Raw genomic sequence first — 24,813 nt, forward strand, 5'->3', positions numbered from 1 at the left:
AATATAAGCAAAGTCAAAAAAGAACAAGCTCAATATTGGCTAATTTAAAGAAACCAGTTCCACCTACGTGTGCCGAGATTACTGAGTATTGGGATCAAGAAGAAATTGATTTAGAAAGCAATCCATTCACGTGGTGGAAAGAAAGAAAAGAAAAATTTCCTGTTTTATTCCCTTTGGCTATGAAATATTTAGCTGTCTATACAACTTCAACTGTAAGTGAAAAATTGTTTTCTGAGGCGAATAATTTAACTGATAAAGGAAATTCTGATATATTTAAATATTTGATATTTTTAAAACAAAACAATAAGATTTTAGAATTAATTAACAGTAATTCCTAAAAGAAACATTTGTATTTACATTATTTATATTATATTTCTTATAAATAGGTCTAAAAAATTATTAACAATCGTTTTTATAAATAAAGTTACTTTAAACAACATTATTTTATAACATGTTAAAGTTCTTTTATTTTATTTTTGCTCGGATAATAAGTTATTACTAAATAGTTATCAAGCATTATTATTCTAAAGAATGAATGGAATGTATAAACTAGAAAGCGAAATATATTCTGTTTCTTTGGAATAGAATTAAGTATTTTTTGGCCCACATACATTATGACAATAATATTTAAGTATTAGTTATTTACTATTCTAGTAGAGTAGTAGTAAATAAATTGGGTGGGTTATTATTCTTCGGATGATAACCCATTTGTTTACTACGTATAGTATATAGTAAATAACTTTTTATCATCCTAGACACGGGCATCTAGTTCACTATATAATTCAGACTTTTGTGTATTTGTGTATGATGAAACTATTTTTTTCTTCTTTCCTGACTCTTGATTTGGAGGGAATGAAAGTTCATATCACTAATTGTAATGTAACTATAAATATTAGTTAAAAACTGAACGTGAATGTATTAAGATGTATTATAATATTAATAGCAAACCAATAAAAATCAATAAATTGTAACTATTCAATTAAACTATAATTTCTATAGCTTATCATACTGATCACATAGTTTATTAAACGGCAAAAAAAAATACTAGATACTCATTAGTGTAATAGATTTATAATAAAAGAATTATTGAAATGTCAGTATTGTCGGTATAGAAATAATTTATAGCGCATAATCATTTTGGTATGACTGTATACATGATTACAATGTTTTTTCATTAGTTTCTATTAATAGAGAATAAAGTGAAGACATGATTTTCCTAAAGAGACACACTAATCAAAAGGAGTAGACGTATTAATTTTCTTAATTTTTTTTTATTTTTCCGAAATGCAAAAGTCCAAGCTTTTTTATTAAAGCATAAATTTTATTTTTTCGGATAGATATTTTAATAGTTCCCAACTTCCGTAACGAAATGAATTTATGAATTTTTTTTTATATTCAAATTTCAAGTTTTAAAAATTAGGTTAAAAGCGCAACTGCGTTAAGCATTTGTGACGCAGTAATTATAATGTCATGTGGTCTATCTATATAGTAAGTATATCATATTTACCGATCAATTGTAACCAGCACAAAGCAGCTATTTTCTCTGGAACCAACCAGTCACGATTGCTTATGTACAAATCAAATTAATTTAGTACGGATATATCGGATATATCAAAATAAATCCTAATATACTAAGAATTTATTATGTCATATCGCGTTGAAAATAGATATATTTCAATAAATAAACACGATTTTGAATATAAACCCAAGCAAGTTCCGAATCAAGTTTATATTTTAAAACTAAATACATTTTATAAATCAATTCTATGGAAAAGATTTTAGAAATTATTTACATACGTCGTTACTCGTTAATTTTTTTTTTATTTCATTTATTAATTCTCTATATCATAATTTCGAATCGTTGATTAAATAAGTTTTTCAATGTGCCAATGTACATAAATTGCAAGTTTTTTATACGGAGTTTATTTCATAATGTTTTTTCTCAATATTTATTCTTTTGTGTGCGCTTATGATTTTTTATAAAGAGCGAGATATTTTACTCATTATATTCTTCCTTCAAGGATAAATAATAATTTTATATAAAAGGTTATAATAACTTCGAACAGTAAGAAATAATAAATTTTTATCTATATAATGTTAAATGTTAATATCGAATATTTCTAACCGAATAAAAAAACATATCGAAATAAAATGATTATTTAACTGAATTTCTAATTGAATGAGCGGAAAGGCCTAATTAAAACACAGTATATGCGAAACGTAATTAATTTATGAACTTAACAATTATGAAACGATTATTAATACATATTACATAATATGAGAATCAGTTTAGGGTTTTCGAACTTTACATAAATTATTGCAACAATATAAATAAATAATAAATAAAAATCTTAAAATTTTAATCTAAATTTAATTTTAATTTGGTGTGAAATTTTTGGACGAATAAAACTACCTATAACATAAAATTCGAGGGATTACATTTTCTTGGAAGGCGTCGAACAGTGTACCTATCACCTATGAACGGTGAATAGTTCACTGAAGAACTTTTTCTTTTTATACACAAATATATGAATTTTTTTTTGAAAATTGCTATATATATATATATATAAATATATATTAAATTAAGTTGGGAATTAAAAGTTCATGCATATTTTACATAATTGTTATTTTATAGATCGGTTATCTCATTATTGGATAGTAACGGGAGTTTATTACAAAAATTGCATGAACGATCTCGTCAAACCGATAATATATAAATTTGTTGTTTAAAGTTAATTTTGGATTTTAATTTTTTTTCGTAATATTGATATTGACAAAATTTTTTTGTGAGAATAGTGTGAGAATTACAATTAATTAAAAGTTTGTTAATTGCCTCCAAAATATTATCATGAGGAGGTTCTTCATTGAGAGATAATTTACCAGCACATCACCAGACATAAAATCTGGAATCTATTTTGGGACTGAAGGATTTTTTGGGAACAAAGTAATTATTTTTAGGTTCACTACTATTGTATTATCATAATAGCAATGGTCTCTTTTATTTATCTTATTCAACAATAGAATGGATTACACAAATTAAGGTAAGTTTTGCCAGCATGATACTATATTTTAAAATAAATATCTATACTTTTTTTATGATTTATTTGTATGAGGCGTTATTAAAAAAAAGTGAAATCTTTGATATAATTATTATTATACGACAATTTTATAGATGCATCAATTATTTATTATCAATAAATTATTAATAAACAATTACGAACTTTTTATATATTTACCCGTCCAATTTTTTTTTTTTTAAACAATTAAATGGGAAAACTTTGTGATCAAATGATGATCGCTATATCCAAGATTTTTCATCTTTTTATTGCTTTACATAACGGTAATACTGTAATAATGGTAAAATCTCCAGATTCATTATTTAGGGAAAAAAAAAAATTTCATATTATTTATAAACGGTAATTGTAACACAACATTTGGTATTTAACTTAATTAAGTATTTTTGCCATAGTAATTATGTACATTTATTACGTTCATGCCTATTATTTTCATCATGTTTTTTTTCAATATATATTAACCTACCGTTCTGACTGCGGACCCAGTGCATAAAGCTTGACCTTTGAAGCTTTGAAGCATATTCTAAATTTAAAAATAAACGTAAGCTTTAGCTTAAGCATGAAAAGTCTAAACATATATTGAGTTTCATGGTTAGTACAATCGTCAAATTAATTAAGACGATACTACAAATAATTTAGATATATAGCACAGACTTTTTGACATTCTTTTCTAAAAAAATACTCGGAATGGCACAATTATATGTAACTAATAAGTAAATTAATTTAAAGAATAATTAAAATAAAAAATTGTCACTGTTGGATAGTATAAATTGTGTAATACCCTGTTTTTTTTTGGTAACCGCATTTTCATTTCTTTATTAATAATTTTTTTATTATACAGAAAAAAAACTAATTAAATATATACTCGTGATAGTGAGTAACTTTTTTACATAATTTAGATTTTTTTTTTACTAACGAACTAAATGGCACTTAAAAGAATTAAAAAGGTGAGTCTCTATCACAAATCAGAAAAATATTTATTAGTATAAATTTATTTTTTCAACTACCGACTTAGACAAACCATTTTTCTCAACTAGGAATTGCACGACTTAGGACGTGAATCATCGTCATCTTGTAATGCTGGTCCTATCGAAGATGATCTTTTTCATTGAAAAGCGAGTTCTGTAAGTACTTTTCGGCTTATATATTAAATTTTACATATATATAGATGAATCATTCAATTCTTTTCCTATAACTTTGATTAGTCTGATTCACCATACTCAGGTGGTACATTTTCTCTTTTTATTGATTTTCCTACAGATTATCCGTTTAAATCACCAAAGGTAAATTTATTTAAAACAATAAAAAGATATTATTGGACGTTTTTTATAAAACTAGTAACGATTTTGTTGATCATTTGTTGATCATTTATTTTAAATTTATTATAAATTTTGTCACGAGATTTTCTATGGAAATCATTTCTCAATTTGTTATTAAAACACCTGCTGAATTGCCTCGAAATTGAAAATCATTTCCCTTTTTATAAAAAAATTTCCTTTTTAGTAAAAAACTCTCAGATTAATCTTATATAACTTTATGTAAAAAATGTAAATGTCAATGTCAATGTCAATGTCAATGTCAATGACAATGACAATGACAATGAAAAAAACTTCTAATGCCAACTTTTCGCAAAAACTCTTCCTGTGCCACTAAAAGTTCCTGTTAAATTGTTGCATCATTCAATATTTGCATAATTTCATTTTTTTGTTGATCATTAAAATTTCATAAAATATTACAAAAAAATAAAAAAATTGTAAAAAAAACGTTTCAGTGTTTTTTCATATAATATTATTAAAAAAAATGCCAAAAACTTTTTTTTTTGCATTACTATTAAGAAAAAAACGTTTTGGCATTTTTCATAAAAAAAATAACGCAAAAATGTTTTTTCTTCATTTTTTATTTTTTTAACAAAAAATGTCAAGACTGACGTTTTTAATTAAAAAAAACCAATATTTTTTTGATTTTTAATAACAAAAATGTCAAGTCTGACGTTTTTAATTAAAAAAATCATTTTTTTTTGATTTTTTAATTACAAAAACGTCAAGTCTGACGTTTTTAATTAAAAAAAACCAATATTTTTTTTGATTTTTATTTTTTAATCACAAAAATGTCAAGTCTGACGTTTTTTAATTAAAAAAATCATTTTTTTGATTTTTTAATCATAACAAAAACGTCAAGTCTGACGTTTTTAATCAAAAAAATCATTTTTTTGATTTTTTAATTACAATAACGTCAAGTCTAACGTTTTTAATCAAAAAAATCATTTTTTTGATTTTTTAATTACAATAACGTCAAGTCTAACGTTTTTAATCAAAAAAATCATTTTTTTTTTGATTTTTTAATTACAAAAACATCAAGTCTGACATTTTTAATCAAAAAAATCATTTTTTTGATTTTTTAATTACAAAAACGTAAAGTCTGACGTTTTTAATTAAAAAAACAATATTTTTTTGATTTTTAATTACAAAATGCCAAGTCTGACGTTTTTAATTAAAAAATCAATATTTTTTTTGATTTTTAATCACAAAAACATCAAGTCTGACATTTTTAATTAAAAAAAACCAATATTTTTTTTGATTTTTAATCACAAAAACGTCAAGTCTGACGTTTTTAACTAAAAAAATCAATTTTTTTGATTTTTAATTACAAAATTGTCAAATCTAACGTAAAAAATGATTTTTTGAATCATAAAAATGTCAAATCTGACGTTTTTAATTAAAAAATCATTTTTTTTAATTTTTAATCACAAAAATGTCATGTCTGACGTTTTTAACTAAAAAAATCATTTTTTTTTGATTTTTTAATTAAAAAACGTCAAGTCTGACGTTTTTTAACTAAAAAAGTCATTTTTTTGATTTTTTAATTACAAAAACGTCAAATCTGACGTTTTTAATTAAAAAAATCATTTTTTTATTTTTAATCACAAAAATGTCATGTCTGACGTTTTTTAACTGAAAAAGTCATTTTTTTTGATTTTTAATTACAAAAACGTCAAGCCTGACGTTTTTTAACTGAAAAAGTCATTTTTTTGATTTTTTAATTACAAAAACGTCAAGCCTGACGTTTTTTAACTAAAAAAGTCATTTTTTTTGATTTTTTAATTACAAAAACGTCAAGCCTGACGTTTTTTAACTAAAAAAGTCATTTTTTTGATTTTTTAATTACAAAAACGTCAAGCCTGACGTTTTTTAACTAAAAAAGTCATTTTTTTTGATTTTTTAATTACAAAAACGTCAAGCCTGACGTTTTTTAACTAAAAAAGTCATTTTTTTTGATTTTTTAATTACAAAAACGTCAAGCCTGACGTTTTTTAACTAAAAAAGTCATTTTTTTTTATTTTTAATCACCAAAATGTCATGTCTGACATTTTTAACTGAAAAAAACATTTTTTTGATTTTTTAATTACAAAAACGTCGAGTCTGACGTTTTTAATTAATAAAATCATTTTTTTTTTGATTTTTTAATTACAAAAACGCCAAGTCTTACGTTTTTAACCAAAGAAATCAATTTTTTTGATTTTTAATCAAATCTAACGTAAAAAATGATTTTTTAATCATAAAAACGTCAAGTCTGACGTTTTTAATAAAAAAATCAATTTTTTTTATATTTAATTATAAAAACGTTTGATGACCCGACCCAAAATTTTCAAGTCAATCTGACAGTATAATGATTATAACTCACTAATAATTACCAAGTTACTCTAGTTATACAGTTGTAAATTTATTTTAATTACGTATTTACTCACGTATTCTACAGTTTCGTTTTATAACAAAAATCTACCATCCAAATATCAGCTTTAGTAGACTTATAATGTCGGATATTCTAATGTATTGGTCACCAGCGCTTACTATTTCAAAAGGTATATTTACTACAAGACTGTTGCAATTCTTTTATATAAAAAATTTAATCAACTTTTTATAATTCAAGTACTATCGGTAATTTGTTCAATGTTGGCCGATCCAAACCCAGGTATATTATTATACTGGCTATCATTACATTCGTCATTTTATTGACTGATTTAGTTGATTCTTACCAATAAACCGATCATTATTAATAGAAGAACTAATGCCTGATACTGCTTATGTGTGTCAAGCTGACCGTAATCATTTTGAAACTATTGCTCATGATTAAGTCTTGCAAATATGCTGATAGTAAGTATAATTAATTAATACGATCTTTAATTAAAGATTTATATGTATAAGTACTGTTTTCAAGAATTATTTATTTTGTAATATTCTCATTTCAAATAAGGTAATCGATGGTATTGGGATTATTTCAACGAAGAAATCAAAGAAATAAAAGGTATACGTTACAAAGCAATGGTCTGTAAATTATTAAAAGATTCTGATAATACACCATGTGGAAAATCTTACGTTATGGGTCATAGCCAACCAAGTAATGATACAAATCATGAAATAATTCATTTAATAAACTGTCATGACATTTACGTTAACGAATACGGAAAAGTAAATCTACTTTTTTTTTATTAATTATTCATCTAAAAAAAATTATAATTATAGCATATTGATTTTAATTTTTAATTTCATAACGCAAAATTTTCAAAGAACAACAAGCAAATAGACATTCTGAAATAAAACAGGAAGAATTATGTAAAATGCTCACTGAATTGGTAATAGAAGATTCTCAATCTATAAACGTTATTACAAGATAAAAATTCCGTCAATTTATTCATAAACTTTAATCCTTTTTTCATTATGCCATGCCAGGAAACTTTAAATTCCATTATTCATGCATCCTATAACTCCTCATTCTTACAACTTCAACAATTTATCAAAATGAGCTACATCTATTTCTCTTGCAGTAGATACCCGGAAGGCTAAAAATCGTCATGATCAATTGCTCAGTTTTGGATCAAAAGTTCGAATTACATGAAATTACCTTAGATATTGCTGATATTGCTTATTTAAACCTCCTTATACTTCAGAATCAGCACATTTTGGAATTCAAGCTACATATGAAAAAGTAAAAGAAAAATATTGGTGGAAGAATATGAAACAAGATGTAAAAAAATATGTAAAAAGTTGGTAATGGTCCTATTACATCTATCCCAATCATATAAAAAGGTTCTTTTACTTCTATTGGATGTAATTCATGTAGTCCTTGTGGATTATTTCTTCTTTGACAATTATCACAAGAACAGAAGAAGGAAATAAATACATAGTAGTAGCAATAGATTTCTTTACAAAATGGCCAGAAGCAAAAGCAATAAAAGAAGCAAATGCAAAAGAAATATCAAAATTCATTTATGAAGAAATAATTTGTCAACATGGATGTCCAAAGAAAATATTTACAGATAATGGATCAGAATTTAATAATCAATTAACTAAAAATCTTACAGAAAAATTTAATGTTCAACATAAATTCTCAACTCCTTATCACCCTAAAACAAATGGATTAGTAGAACGATTTAATAAAACATTAATAGAATCATTGGCGAAATTAGTAAAAGAAAAATTAACGATATACAGAAATAGAGAATATGAAGATAAAAATTGGGATCAAAGAATAGCACCAATATTGTTTGCATATAGGAGTAAAATACAAAAATCAAGTAAAATGACACCATTTTATTTGACTTATGGAAGAAAAGTAATATTACCAGACAATGAAGAAGTTAAAAGAATTACAATGATTAAAAGGATAGAACATATAATAGAAGAATTACCAATAAAAAGATATGAAGCAAAGAAGAATATTGAAAAAGCACAAGAACAACAAAAGAAATATCATGATAAAATTGGAAAATGAAAACAAAATTTTCAAATAGGAGATAAAGTATTATACTTTGACGCAGCAAAATACAAAACACATACAGGAAAGCTAGAAGAAAAATGGAAGGGACCATATTATATACATGAAGTAATAATAAATGGATCATACAAAATTAAAGAATTAAATGGGAGGATTTTAAGAAGACCTGTAAATGGAGAATTATTAAAAGAATATTTTGATAGGGAAATATTTGAACCATATATAATAATATAATATGGTTGAGACCCAAGTTTGATTCTTAATTTATGGGACATAAATTTTCAAGGGGAGGATAAATGTAATAACTGAAAATATAATAAAATAGAATAAGGATAAATAATTAGCTGATGGATAAATAATTAACCGATGGGTAAATAATTAGCCGATAAAATTATATTTATAGTTTAGTTTAGTGTAACAAGATAGTCATATGATAATAGATCTTTTATTTTCTTAAATTTTCTTAAATTTTTATTAGAAAAAGATAGTAGATATTAGAAATGATTTTCTTAAAATGTACAAAAAGGGGTGGATTTCGTTAGTTCAATTTTTAGAAAATAAAAATTTTAGTTCGCCCTTAATAAAAACTAATACACTGTTTAGCCTTTTCTTATGAGAAAAGAAGACATTATTAATTTAATGTATATTGTAAATATTAAATTTGGGGAAACTATCGCAAAATTAATATTTGGGTAAGAAATAATGTTTTTGTAATTTTTGTAACTAATTTTTATTTTAAACCAAGCATAGATATTATTTGAACTCAACACGTCAGTGGCAACATACGATAATTTATTATCCTATGGGCAGCGTGTCACAAGGTCAGCGTATTTTGAACTAAAAAAAATCATGAAAATCTTTCCTTTTTTAGATAATTTTTGATAATGCCAGTCAGAATTTTATTTCCTATTATAGTAACAGACTGGCATTATCACAATTCCAGCCCTGAAAAAATGTGTACAGCAAATTTTTTTTCATCACCTGACCCCTATATATATATTTCTGGGTCCTAAGTTATCTATAAAAAAACTATTGTTATTAAAAAAATTCAAAAAAAAATTTAATATATCGATCTATTATTATTCCAAAAAATTTTTTTTTATTAATTAAAAATCTCATTAATCGTAATTTATTGTTACTAAAAAAAGTAATTGATGATTAAAATTTTTTTTTTAGTTCACAATAACACTACACTAATACTAATAAGTAAAAAAATTTAAATATAAACAAGCATAAGAATTTGTTCAAAATGCAAGGAAGGCTTTTATGGAAAATCAATTTTAGTTGTTAACGATTGTTAAAATCTGAAAGAATCTAATGCAAAAATATTAGTATAGACATACATATATACAGTATAATTTTTTTTATCAAGTACATCTATGTAAACAAAATTGGCTTTTTACATTGGTGAATTAATATTGAAGATAAAATGGTTCTTATATATTATATACGTTTTATTTATTTTTAATTTAAATATAAGTATAAAACAGTTATTTAAATGACTTATATAAAGAACTTTCAAAAGTTTAATTATCCTTTATTGATAAAAAAAACAAAAAAAAATAAAATAAAAATACAGTTATAATTTAATAAAAAAAAATCTCGAAATTCCTAGAACTATTAATGTTCAATAAATTCTAGAATATATATTCATATATTCATATATTTTAGTAAATATTACACTTAGTTTTATTACAATGAATCAATAGCTATTTTATGAACTGTACTATAATCCATCAATATGGTTAAATCTAAACTGTTGCTAAATTTTTTAATTCTTTTTTTTCTTGGTTTAATTCTAATTTCAATTCATTCAAATTCTTTCTTAATGAATTTATATCTTCTGACATCATATTAGTATTTAATTGAATTCTAGTTCCTTCCTGAGAATTAGTAGCAAATTTAAAAATTTTGTATTTATCAAGATCAAAAGAATTCAACTTAAGAATATTTTCAGTTATGAGGCTAACTTCCAACTCTTTATTTTCCTGAACAATTTTCTTTAAGGAATAATAATTTTTGTTCAACTCTAACAATCCATCATTATATTTTACAAGAATACTTTGAAATTCTTTAGTATATTTATCAGTCAATTTAGAGGTTTTCATATCTCTAATAGAACCAATAGTATTTCTTTTCTTATTAATAGAACTTTCTAGATTATTACAGCAATTTTGTAGTTTTTTAATAGCTTCTTCTCGTAAAGTTAAGAATCCACCCTTAACTTTCAGAAAATTATTGACTTGATTGAAAATCAGTTTTTTTCTATTGGCATCATAAGAAGCTGAGGTTCTTAATAATTCTTGTTGAAGTTCATTCATCTCTTTTTGTTTAGCATCTTTTTCTTTATGAATTTCTTTAGTATTTTTTCCAATAGTTAATTTATTTAATAATTCCTTTTCAATTTCACTCAATTCTTTTCTTTTATCTTGTAACTTTTTAATGCGCTCTTGATCAAGGTTAATCAGCTCTTGTTCTAATTCATTTATTCTATCTTCTTTAATCTGTAAGGCTTGAGTTAATTGTATTTTGATTTGTTCTTCAATAATTAATTTTTGTTCCAATTGAGCAATTTCTTTTTCTAACTTGGCTAACTTGGCTTTCAATTCAGTAGTAAACTTTTGATCTTGTAAAAGATCACTCACCATATTTTGCAATCTGATTTTTTCTTGTTTTATTTGTTCATAATTAACTTCTAATTGCTCTTTTTGTTCAATTAAACTTTCTTTGTGAGATTTTAATTCTTGAATATTAGCTTCTGTTTGAGCTAATTTTTCTTGCAATTTAATTTCATCTTGTTTTAACTGGCTGATTTGATCTTGAACTTTCTGGTTAGTTAGTTTATTTTGTTTCAACTGTTCAGTTAAATTGATTAAAATGCCAGCTAAGTTTTGCTTTTCATTTTGCAGGTCAATAATTTGGGTTTGTAAAATATTTTCTTTTTCTGCAAATTTGTTAATCTGTTTAGCTAAGTTAAGCCTCAGATTTTGATTATTTTGTTCAAATTCAAAATTCCTTTGCTTCAGGTTTTGATTATTTTGCTCAAATTTAAGATTCCTTTGTTGTAAATCAAATAATTCATTTTCTAACTTAAGAATGACTTTTTCTGTTTGAGAATTTCTTTGTTGTAAATTAACTAACTCATTTTGAGAACTTTGATAATAAGTTTCAGCAATCTTTTCTAACTTAAGATTTTCTTCCTCTATTTGCTTATAACCAATTTGAAATTGATTTAATTGATTTTTAAATTGATCTTGCTTTGATTTTAATTCTTGAATAATGGTTTCTGTTTGGACTAATTCATTTTGCAGATTATTTTTTTCTTGATTTAACTGACTGTTTTGTTTTAATTGTTCACTCAGCTTGTCAACTAAAGCTTGTTTTTCACTTTGCAGGTTTGTAATTTGGATTTGTAAAGTACTTTCTTTTTTTGCAAATTCTTCATTTTGTAAAGTTGAGTTTTGTTGTAAATTGACTAGAAATCCTTGAGAACCTTCTAGAATTTCATTTAATTCTTTACTAGTAAAATCAAGTAAATGACTTGTATAGCATGCTTTTGGATGAGATTCTACAATAAGGTTATTATGCTCAATTGGTGCATTTATAAATTCCATAATATTATTTTTTAATTCTTCATTAATATCTTCAATTTCCTTATGCCAAGGAAGAAAAATCCAATCACCAATAATATTTAAAACTTCTTCAGAAGATGGCCTTTTTAATGGATCTTCATCCCAGCATTTTTTCATTAAATCTATATAACATTGTGGAGTATTTTCAATGATTTCAGGACGTTTACCTTTACAAATACTTAAAGCAAGTTGAAGATCATGTGCTTTATCATTAAATGGTGATATTTCAGATGTAAATTCCCACATAATTATAGAAAAACTATATATATCACTAGCTTGTGTATAAGGTTGACCTCTTAAAATTTCAGGTGCTATAAATGGTAAAATTCCATAGATATCATTTTCTTTTAAAAAAGATTTTGTAAGTTGATACAATCCTAAATAATCACTAATAAAAATTCCATATATATTTTCTTTATATTTGTTACATAAAATATTACCATCATGGAAGTTATAATGGATAAGATCTTCTCCATGAATATTATCAAGACCCCTAATAATTTGATATAAACAAAATAATTTTTGTTCCCAATTTTTTGTTATTTCTGTTAAACATCTTTTTAAACTATTCTTATTTGTATACTCCATTATTAATACATAATTCAAAGTATCTGGATCTTTTGTAAATCCATATATTCCAATAATTTGATTTGAATATTCGATAATTTCCCACTATAAAAAATAATATTTATTAGTAAATTAGTATAAATAAATTATAATATTAAAAAAAAGATAATATTTAATCATACTTCATTTAAAAATTCATTTAAACTTTCATCTGAATTATTAAGATAATCAAAATATTTAAAAATTACTTCAACACTATTATATTTAGCTTTATATATAGTACCAAATCCTCCTTTATCAAGATATTCAATATTTTCAAATTTATCATAAGGTATCCATTTTAATTTATTTTTGGAAATAAATTGATCCACAATTTCATTTCCACTAGTACCAAATCTTTAAATATAAAATGAAATGATATTAAAAATTAAAATTTAAAATAAAATTACAATTAAAAATTTAAATATTAAACAATATTAATTATACTTACTCTAAATAAAATTATAAAAATTTAATATAATATTAATTAATTTAAATTTTAAATAAATAGTATAAAATAACTTATAACTTACCAACTAAAAAAATTTAGTAAATATTATATAATTATAATAAATTAATTATAAAAAATATAGGATTATTATAGTTAAAAAAAAAATGCAATACTTACAAGCTAAAATATTTTAAACAAATAATTTAATTAGCCTAAATTATATGTAAATATTATATAAGTATAACAGAATTAAATAAATAACATACTTCCTATATTATTAAATAAATAATTTTTAAATAAAGAATTCAGTTAGTTTAAATTATATGTAATTATATCAATATAATAGAATTAAATCAATAACTTATAACTTACCAACTAAAAGAAATTACAAAATAATTTTTTAAATAAAGAATTTAGTTAGCTTAAATTATATGTAAATATTATATAAATATAATAGAATTAAATAAATAACTTATAACTTACTAACTAAAAGAAATTACAAAATAATTTTTTAGATAAAGAATTTAGTTAAGTTTAAATTATATGTAAATATTATATAAATATAATAAATTGCTTACGTTCTAAAATATTTGAATAATTTTTTAAATAAAGAATTTAGTTAGTTTAAATTATATGTAAATATTATATAAATATAATAAAATTACTTACGTTCTAAAATATTTGAATAATTTTTTAAATAAAGAATTTAGTTAGCTTAAATTATATGTAAATATTATATAAATATAATAGAATGACTTACGCTCTAAAATATTTGAATAATTTTTTAAATAAAGAATTTAGTTAGTTTAGATTATATGTATATATTATATAAATATAATAGAATGACTTACGCTCTAAAATATTTGAATAATTTTTTAAATAAAGAATTTAGTTAGTTTAAATTATATATGTAAATATTATATAAATATAATAGAATTAAATAAATAACTTATAACTTACCAACTAAAAGAAATTACAAAATAATTTTTTTAAATAAAGAATTTAGTTAGTTTAAATTATATGTAAAGATTATATAAATACAATAGAATTACTTACATCCTAAAATATTTGAATAATTTTTTAAATAAAGAATTTAGTTAGTTTAAATTATATGTAAATATTATGTAAATATAATAGAATTAAATAAATAACTTATAACTTACCAACTAAAGAAATTACAAAATAATTTTTTAGATAAAGAATTTAGTTAGTTTAAATTATATGTAAATATTATATAAATACAATAGAATACATACTCCCTATATTATTAATAAAGAATTTTTTAAATAAAGAATTTAGTCAGTTTAAATTATATGTAAATATTATATAAATATAATAGGATTATTTACGTTCTAAAATATTTGAATAATTTTTTAAATAAAGAATTTAGTTAGTTTAAATTATATGTAAATATTATATAAATATAATAGAATTACTTACGTTCTAAAATATTTGAATAATTTTTTAAATAAAGAATTTAATTAGTTTAAATTATATGTAAATATTATATAAATGTAATAAATTACTTACGATCTAAAATATTTGAATAATTTTTTAAATAAAGAATTTAGTTAGTTTAAATTATATGTAAATATTATATAAATATAATAGAATTAAATAAATAATTTATAACTTCAGTTACCAACTAAAAGAAATTACAAAATAATTTTTTAGATAAGGAATTTAGTTAGTTTAAATTATATGTAAATATTATAAAATATAATAGAATTAAATAAATAACATACTCCCTATATTATTAAATGAATAATTTTTTAAATAAAGAATTTAGTTAGTTTAAATTATATGTAAGTATTATATAAATATTAAGTATTACTTACGATCTAAAATATTTGAATAATTTTTTAAATAAAGAATTTAGTTAGTTTAAATTATATGTAAATATTATATAAATATAATAAAATTAAATTAATAACTTATAACTTACTAACTAAAAGAAATTACAAAATAATTTTTAGATAAAGAATTTAGTTAGTTTAAATTTTATGTAAATATTATATAAATATAATAGATTAATTAAATAACTTACACCCTGTAGCATTATTAATTAATAATAAAGTAATTATAATCAATTAGATAAAATATTATAATTGTATATAAAAATTAAGTATATATAATAACTTACAATCTAATTATTTAAATAAATATTATTATTAGTTTAAATTATATATAAATACTTTTACATTAATATAAAATTAATTACTTACTTTCTATAATATTAGTACCGTAATTATTAAACAATTAATTAATAGAAAATTTAGTTATTTAAAATATCATGTAAAATACGATAAAAAAAAAAATAGCTATTAACTTACCAACTACTATAATATTATTAAACAATAAAATAAATTATTTGGTTATATAAATTATAGAAGTAAGTAATTATCATTCAGATTATAAGATAATCTACTACTTACGAGCTAATACAGTAAAATAATTTTTAGAAATAGTTTAAAAAATTCAAATTATACGTTTATAATTTACAAGCTGTTAAATAATTTTCTTACCTTTATCTTTCTCAATTTTTGAAACTAGTTTCATTATGTTGCAAATTTGGTTTGAAAAAAATTTTAGAGCAATTTCAATTTGTATTAGATATCTATACTCATGTTATATGCTTTTACCTTTATCGTTACTTTGAGCCATTACTAAATTATTTTATTGGAATTCTTCCTAAAAAATAAGGTAAATAAACTCCTTTATTCGATTATATATAGTTGTTTGTGTAATATTAATGCAAAATGCAGATACCAATTTTCAGGTATCACTAAATAAAATACATCTTTCTTGTCGATCATTAGCTATAAAAGAGTTAATATTTATCAATATATACAGATCACGATACAAAGTTGTTAACAATCAGATGATCTAAATTTCATAGTGTTGTTTATTGTGATTGGCCGCTGTAATAATAAGTTGTATTCCAAAAAAGGAAGGAAGTAGGTCCTAATTTGGTTAGCAAATATGGCAAAACAGGGTCCGTTTTTATATAAAATATATATAAACATAATTGAAATTTCGTTTCATTGCAATGAATTTCAATTTCAATTTCAATTTCAATATATCAATTGATTGTTTTTTGGACAGCAGTTGTTTAAATAAATTTCGTGAATTGAAGTTGATCATCATTTACGTCACAGTAAGTAAAAATAATCTAAAATTGGATTCACATGTTATAAAAATTGAAACTTGTATATAATAACTATAAATAAATTAGTTATAATGAAGGTACTTTTTTTTATTAATAAAATTGTATTTTTTTATTTGTTTGTTAATTAAATTAAAAATTGTGATTTTTCCCATAAATTACACATTTTTTTAAGACTATTTCTATTTGTACACTACGTGTGTGTGAACACTGGTCACGTGATTATTATCATTTCGGTGATCTGCATAAATAATTTCCTATTTTGGAAATTTGTGTAACGAATTTTCATTTTTACGGAGAAACAAAATTGCCTTTTTGGGTTGTGTAACGTTACTCTAATTTCCAAAATTGGAAATTATGGTAATTTTTGGCTGGAATTATAAAATTTGGCTGAAATTAGTAAACGTGACATATAATATGTGACAAATAAGGTTTTTCCTACTGAAAAAATTCTAAGTCCCTAGAATAAATAGTAAAAATGGAAAACTATAGGGGTGTGACATGGGTGACAAATTATAGTCACGTGATCCGTGTTTCGCACACTAGTGTATATTAAGAAATTATCTTTTTTTAATTAATAATAAATAAATTTACAAATTGAAAATCGAAAGATGATCATCATTTACGTCACAATGAAAATAATCTACAATTAAATTCACATGTTAATATTAGTTAAAAGAACTAAAGCCCGCAATTAATGACTATAAATAAATTAGTTATAATGAAGCTACCTTTTTTTATTAATAAAATTGTATTTTTTTATTTGTTTTTTTAATTAATAATAAAAAAAATAAATTTACAAATTGAAAATTGAAAGATGATCATCATTTACGTCACAATGAAAATAATCTACAATTAAATTCACATGTTAATATTAGTTAAAAGAACTAAAGCCGCAATTAATAACTATAAATAAATTAGTTACAATGAAACCACCCTTTTTTTATAGCTATAATTATAAAAGTGTGGTTTTTTTCAACAGATTATTACACTTTTTTAATAATAAAAAATAAATAAATTTACAAATTGAAAAATTGAAAGATGATCATCATTTACGTTACAATGAAAATAAACTAAAATTGAATTCACAGGTTAGAAAATTTAAAGCCACATATAGTAACTATAAACAAATTAGTTCTAATAAAATTACCCTTTTTTTTATCATTTATTTAATTAATAAAGTAATATTTAACAGTTAATGAGATTATGTTATTTCAATCATAAACTATTATATAAATTAATAAATTAATTTTATTATATAAATTGTAATAAATTTTTGATAAAATCAATTTTTTTTCAATGTAAATAAATAATAAAATCGCAATTTTTCAATGAAAACTACTTTTTTTTAAATTTAAATAAATGTAATAAAATAATAAAATCATCATAATTTTGCAATAAATTGTAATAAAATCGTAATTTTTTCAATAAAATTGCATTTTTTTAAATAAATTTGATAAAAATCAAAATTTTTCATATATTAATAAATAATAAAATCGTAATTTTTTCAATGAACCACTTTTTTAAGTTTTAAATAAAATGTATCATAATTTTGTAATAAATTGTAATAAAATCACATTTTTATTTTTTTAATAATCATAAATCATAAATAATAATAAATAATTGTAATATTATTACTTTTTTTAAAAAATAAAATATATTATAAATATATTAAAGTCATAATTTTTTTTATAAATATAAGTAATTCATTTACTTTTTTTTACTTTTATTCATTTTTCATTTTAATAATAATCAGATTCAAAAAAAATTTCGAAATATGATTGCAAACATTACAACCATCGTGTATATACTCTCTGTGACTGATGAAACTATTAATAATGGTGTCTTGCAGAAAGGCATGGCTATTTCCCGAATTGATAATGAAGATGCATTTCAAATATATAAATTTTACAATTATATGACCTTAATAAATAACACAGACCTTGATTCAGATGATGGATCTAAAGTAACTTCGCCACTTAAGGCAGAAAATGTATACTTAATTACAGGAAAATTTTCAACAACTCAAGATGGTTCAATAAACGTCTCTATTACAACTAATGTACAACTCCTTATTGATAAGGAAGATATTCCTATAATAAAACCAACTGTACATCTTCTTGGAAAGACTTTGGGGTATGCAGAATTAACAGAAAGTGGATATACTTTACAAATACAAGTAAAGCCATATTTATATATCTAAGGATCAATTTACTCCATTTACTGTAAATTTAACTCACCCACCAAATGGGCGATTTAAGAACGCGTTAACAAAAGCCAGAAAAAATTCAACAGTTCATACAACAGGAGTATTTTTTTTTGCAAAAGATCAATTATACTGTGAAATTTTGGAATTTCAGTTTGTATCAGCAAAAATAGAATCAGATAACAGTATTGTAGTTCCATGGAAATCAAAATCTGATTCACGTAATGAAGGATCTTCAAAATCTGTTATAGAACAAAGAATTTCTCTCATACAACAAAATTCAACAACACAACCATCATTGTCAATGACACCAACTAAAAATAAATGTAAAACAAATATGACTAAAATAGCAGATATTTCAAGATCTTTGCTATTACAAAATCAACAAAGTGATGAAATTCATGATTGTGAAACTTCTATTACAAATGAAGAAAATGAAGAAAGAATTAATGAAAATATTGAAGAAAATGAAGAGAGAAACGAAAATATTAAAAAAAAATAATACACCAAAAATTTCAAATTCAACAAGAGGTAGAAAAAAACAAAAAACTAAATAATGTTTATGAACTAACGTAACCCAGTAATAATCTTTTCTTTAATTTTTTTTATTATCTGTTCTTTATATTTTATATGTAATAAGTGCTATATTTATTTTTTTTAATGAAATAAAAAACATATTTTATTTTTTATGTCAAAGAAAAGTGGTTTAAAAGAAAATTTGAAGTCTACGTAAAATTTAATTGCTGATCATGTTACACATGTCATAGATCACCTGACAAATACGAACTGTTTTTAAAATTCTTTTTTTATTATCTATTGTTTTTTATATTTTATATGTAATAAGTACTTTATTTATTTTTCAATGAAATAAATGAAATAAAAGAAGTTGCATTTATTTTATTTTTATATCAAAGTATAATTAGTTCAAAAAAAAAAAATTTGAAGTCAACGAAGTCAACGTAAAATTTAATTGCTGATCGTACTATTATGCATGTCATAGATCACCTGACAAATACGAACTGTTTTTAAAATTCATTTTTATTATCTGTATTTTTTATATCTTATATGTAATAAACATTATATTTATTTATTTTTTATTAAAAAAAAAATTGAAGTTATTGTAAAATTTAATTGTTGATCCTTAATAATAATATTACAAATATATGTTATAGATCACTGATCATATATATATATACGAACTATTAAAACTTTCATAATAATTTGATTGCTAATAATTTTTTTAATATATTACTAACATTAAATCATAATTAATAATAAAACTGAATCAGATGTCCTAAATGGGATCAAATTCAAACAATGAATTTAAATAGAGATGCATTTAAAGTAGATCCAAATGTGATTAAAGAATATTCTCGCTTGGAACAAGTAGCATCACAACCGCTTCCTATTTCATAAACAAACCTAGATTGTTATCATATAAGTGTAATAAAGCAATTAGGGGTTCTTTAAAAAAAGTGTTTATTTGACTATGCATTTATGCTCATGTTACACCTAATTCTATTTTGAAGGCCGCCGCCAGGCGGCCATAGTGGTACAGTTCTAGTTACTTTTTTAAAATTTCACATTTCTTTTAAAAGTATCAAGCGCCAGTACAATAGTGTTCTTTGCAAATTTTGTTATGAAGTAAGAAGGTGGGCATATAAAAAAGTCTGAGTAATTTTCGACCTTTGAAGACGGCTGCGGGTGGCGGAATGGCGCACTATATACGTTTATGGTGACACATGTAATACCCAATGGGTAAATCTTACCACCACCCTCAGTTACACAGTGACATTTAGCATCACATTGTCACGTGATATCCGCGTTCACGTTTTTTTATATTTATCCGAGTTATCCGAGGGACGGTTTTTTTTTTACTAGCCTGATCTCTATTTGTCACAACACCTCGGACATCATGCGGTAGTCACCGCAGTATGGTAAGATTTTTCCACTACACCTACCCTGAGAGATCAAAGGAAAAGAGTTTTTGTTGTAAGTTGTAACTACGAGACTTTTCTGCAAGGATGGGCTATATTATTTATAGATTTTAGTTTCAGTGTTTTTTTTTATTTTTTACAGATTATAGTTATTAGATTTTAATTTGCCAGAGCGAAGAGTGGAGAGTGGAGACTATATGTGATTTATTGTCTGAAGCAAAGCGAAGGAGTGAAAAGACTATATCAGATATATGTTTATGAGCATATTGGATCACATGGCGACTGACGAAATCTGTTTGTCCATGTCATTGAAATTTTTGGAGCACCCATGATAAAAATAGTTTACTATATCAACATCGCCTCAAAATTAATCCGGAATAGTTTTTACTTATGTAAAAAAAAAAATACTTTTAATACTTACAAATTATTATAAAGTGATAATTACTAATGAAAGAAAATAATACTATAATATGCAGTGTGTTAGAAAAATTATTCACGTGCATGTTAGCTCAAAATAAACTCAAACTTTATATTATTTAAATTGTATAGTAAACCCGAGACCCAAGGCTACATTTTTGATATCTTTGAAATTATAAACACTTACATTATCTTCTGAAAAAATTAGCAATAATTATTTACTTCAAGCAAAAAGCATAACAGAAAATTAAATTACATTTATGAAACATTGGTGGATTAAAATACTTAAATATTGTTAAAAATAATGCCAAAAAATAAATATATCAAAAAAACTGCAGTAAAGACAAAATAAATTTTTATCATTTAAAGTATAAAATAAACTTGTACGTTTTTTAATTAAAAAAATGATAAAAAGACGTCAAATTTGACGTTTTCCATTAATAAAAAACATAAAAAAACGTCAAATTTGACGTTTTTTCATTAAAAAATATAAAAAGACGTATTCAAATCTATACTTTAAAAATTTACTAGTACTATTTCATTAGAATAATATAACAATCATTATTTCTTATAAATTATAATAGCAATTGAATATCTAAAATTTTTTTATTTAATAACGATCAATCAGATGGTTGGTCAAATCAGAAGTTTTTGATTAGATACCCATTTTATATTTAATAAAAATTTACATTTTCAAATGATCTTTTTTTTTAAGTATTTACTGATATAACAACAGTAGATTAAGCAAAATAAAATTATTATTGAAGCTATATACACAGTGAAATTCGATATACTGGAACCTCGATATAACGGATCATAAGTAAATTCTTGATATATCGGAATTAGGGTCTGGTCATAACGTATAATTTATTTACCTTCGATATATCGGAATTCTTGATATAACGGATTTTTGACAAATTTTACTAATGAAACGGATGGTTCATTATATCGAATTTCACTATGTGTATGGCAGACTAATCAAAGTGCTTACATAGTAATTATGAAAGTAATATCAATAAAATCAATAAAGACTGCATCATAACAATTTTGATTAATTTAATTTTATTAATTTTATTGAAAGTATTAGAAAAAAAACTGAGAAAAATGGCTTAAATTATTTTAGAAATGATCCTGTAATAATTATGCAAAATTTTTATGATTTTTACTAATTTTATCCAATAATTTCATCCAGTCCTGGATGATCGACATTCCAGGCTGAAATTATTTTTATTTGGTTTCACTCAATTTTGATTTGTTTATTGAAAACTTCCTTTTTCTTTTATTGCCGATCAAAGTTTTATTATCCGTCACTATATATAGAATTTTTGTGGTATATCAAATTTTTGAATGTTACACATGCTGCACAAAGGTTAATTTGTGAATAAACTTCGCAATTTTAAAAATTTTTTATGTTTTTCATTTTATTATATGGGTAACATTATCTTTGAATTTGATAGTTAAATTATAACCTACATATATATAATTCAAATTAATTTAGCATGGAAATATCAAAAATGAACCTTAAAGAAAAAAGAAATTTATGGAAATATGTTGATCATAATGAATATCAGGTAAACAATTCATTTTATCATATCGTAATATGATTAAATTATTGTATCTTATAATTTGTTTTTTTAATCATTTATCTCAAAGAAACATGTAACAATTTCTACTATTGGTTCAAATATTGAATCAGCAGAAGAGGTAGATGATAAAATAATTTATATGAAAGATTTAGAAAAAAGAAAACAAGTATATGGAATATGTGGAGAATGTAATGAACCTGGCACAGGAGAAGTATGGTGTCAACCTTGTAATGCTAAAAGATTTAAGAATAACTTTAAAAATTGGACTAGTGGAAATAAAGATATTGATGAATTTATTCAACAATTACAACTTAATGCTGTACATTATAGAAATTATATTGAATGGATACCTTTTGAAAAGTTTAAAGATATTACTTATATTACCAGAGGTGGATTTGGTAAAATTTATTCAGCTGAATGGCCTGAAGGATGTATTTTTACTTGGGATATTGTAAATCAAAAATGGAAAAGATACTATAACATAAAAGTTGCATTAAAAAGCTTGGATAATTCATCTTGTATAAGCACAGAATTTTTAAATGAGGTAATTATAAAAATAGTAATATAATTATCTAAAATTTTTATTTATTTTAAGATTTCCTTTCTTTTCAATATTTTTTTTTTAGATTAAAACTCATCTTCAGATTTATCTTTGGGACATTATTCAATGTTATGGAATAACCCAAGATCCAAATACTAAGGATTATATAATGGTTTTAGCATATTGTGAAAATGGAAATTTGAGAAATTACTATATGAATAATGAATCAAATTATTTTACAAAAATTGAAGTATTAAGGCGAATTGCAAGTGGGCTTTTAGATATTCATAATTCTGGAAAGGTTCACAAAGACTTTCACTCAGGTAATATACTATACAATTTTCATACTCCATATATAAGTGATTTAGGAATGTGTCAACCAGCGTATAATGAACAATCAGTAAAAAAGAACGGAATTTATGGAGTATTACCTTATATGGCACCAGAAGTTTTACGAGGATATCAATATACAAAAGCATCTGATATTTATTCATTTGGAGTAATGATGAATGAATATATATCTGAAGAAACACCTTATAACAATATTCCACATAATCATGCTTTAGCCATTAACATATGTAAAGGATTTAGACCAATTATTTTTGAATATACACCAAAATTACTTGCAGATTTGATTACTAAGTGTTGGGATGCTAAAGCAGAAAATAGACCGACTGCTAAAGAATTGTATCAAAAACTTAAGAAAATTAAATATTATGGTTATGATAGTGATAATGAATCTCAAATAAATGAGTATAATGATAAAATCAAATTAAACCGAACAAGTGAAAAAAGATCTAACAACATTAAAACACATCCACAAGCAATATATACTAGTAGACTTTTAAATTTCAAAAATCTTCCGGAACCAGTAAATTCAGGTAATTTAATTTAATTTACTTTGACAACAAAAAAAAAAAGTTTTACATTACTAATAGACTTTTTTTATAGACGCTACTCAAACAACATTACGTAAGTAATTATTTCTATTTGCAACCAATATAATTAATAAATTCCTAATATTATGCTAATTTATAGATTCAGAATGTTTTGATTGTCAATTAGACGAATCAGGTAAGATATCTACTCTTTAGTTTTCTCTTTATTTTGTTAATACTTATTAATTTATTTATTTTTAGATTTTAATGAAATTAATCAAAACGAAGAAATTAATATTGAATGATTTTTCTTCTTTTTTATAAGAATGAAGAATTTAATTTGATTAAATTACTAGTCTTTTATATTAGTTATTATTTATGGTTTTGTATGTAATATTTTGGTTTAATAAATTAAATTAAAAATTGGTTAGCTATTAGCTGTTTCATTTACGCAAATTAATTTTATCTCTAAACTACCCAGGAAATTAGTAGTAACATTATTTTGACGCAAAATATTTAGCATATAGTACGTACTATTGAAATGCCA

The 24,813-nt window shown here is 22.7% G+C and overlaps 4 protein-coding genes across 4 annotated transcripts; 3 read left to right on the forward strand and 1 right to left on the reverse strand.

The window, feature by feature from the left end:
* Positions 1 to 10,597: 10,597 nt before the first annotated feature.
* On the reverse strand, positions 10,598 to 12,724 carry OCT59_001677 (uncharacterized protein; the record flags this gene model as incomplete). The annotated part of the gene is made up of 1 exon (XM_066143993.1): positions 10,598 to 12,724. The coding sequence occupies one exon, from the start codon at positions 12,722 to 12,724 to the stop codon at positions 10,598 to 10,600; it is 2,127 nt and encodes a 708-aa protein (XP_065995199.1).
* Positions 12,725 to 18,478: 5,754 nt separating this feature from the next.
* On the forward strand, positions 18,479 to 19,409 carry OCT59_001678 (uncharacterized protein; the record flags this gene model as incomplete). The annotated part of the gene is made up of 2 exons (XM_066143994.1): positions 18,479 to 18,880; positions 18,963 to 19,409. The coding sequence occupies 2 exons, from the start codon at positions 18,479 to 18,481 to the stop codon at positions 19,407 to 19,409; spliced, it is 849 nt and encodes a 282-aa protein (XP_065995200.1).
* A 3,366-nt stretch (positions 19,410 to 22,775) lies between these two features.
* Positions 22,776 to 23,126, forward strand: OCT59_001679 (uncharacterized protein; the record flags this gene model as incomplete). Its single annotated transcript, XM_066143995.1, has 3 exons — positions 22,776 to 22,832; positions 22,915 to 23,058; positions 23,118 to 23,126. The coding sequence occupies 3 exons, from the start codon at positions 22,776 to 22,778 to the stop codon at positions 23,124 to 23,126; spliced, it is 210 nt and encodes a 69-aa protein (XP_065995201.1).
* A 767-nt stretch (positions 23,127 to 23,893) lies between these two features.
* OCT59_001680 (uncharacterized protein) lies at positions 23,894 to 24,571 on the forward strand (the record flags this gene model as incomplete). The annotated part of the gene is made up of 4 exons (XM_066143996.1): positions 23,894 to 24,269; positions 24,340 to 24,360; positions 24,427 to 24,462; positions 24,528 to 24,571. 4 exons carry the CDS (start codon positions 23,894 to 23,896, stop codon positions 24,569 to 24,571), a joined length of 477 nt encoding a protein of 158 aa, XP_065995202.1.
* Between the last annotated feature and the right edge of the window lie 242 nt (positions 24,572 to 24,813).

This window comes from Rhizophagus irregularis, chromosome 10 (assembly GCF_026210795.1).
Source record: "Rhizophagus irregularis chromosome 10, complete sequence".
Lineage (NCBI taxonomy): Eukaryota > Fungi > Glomeromycota > Glomeromycetes > Glomerales > Glomeraceae > Rhizophagus > Rhizophagus irregularis.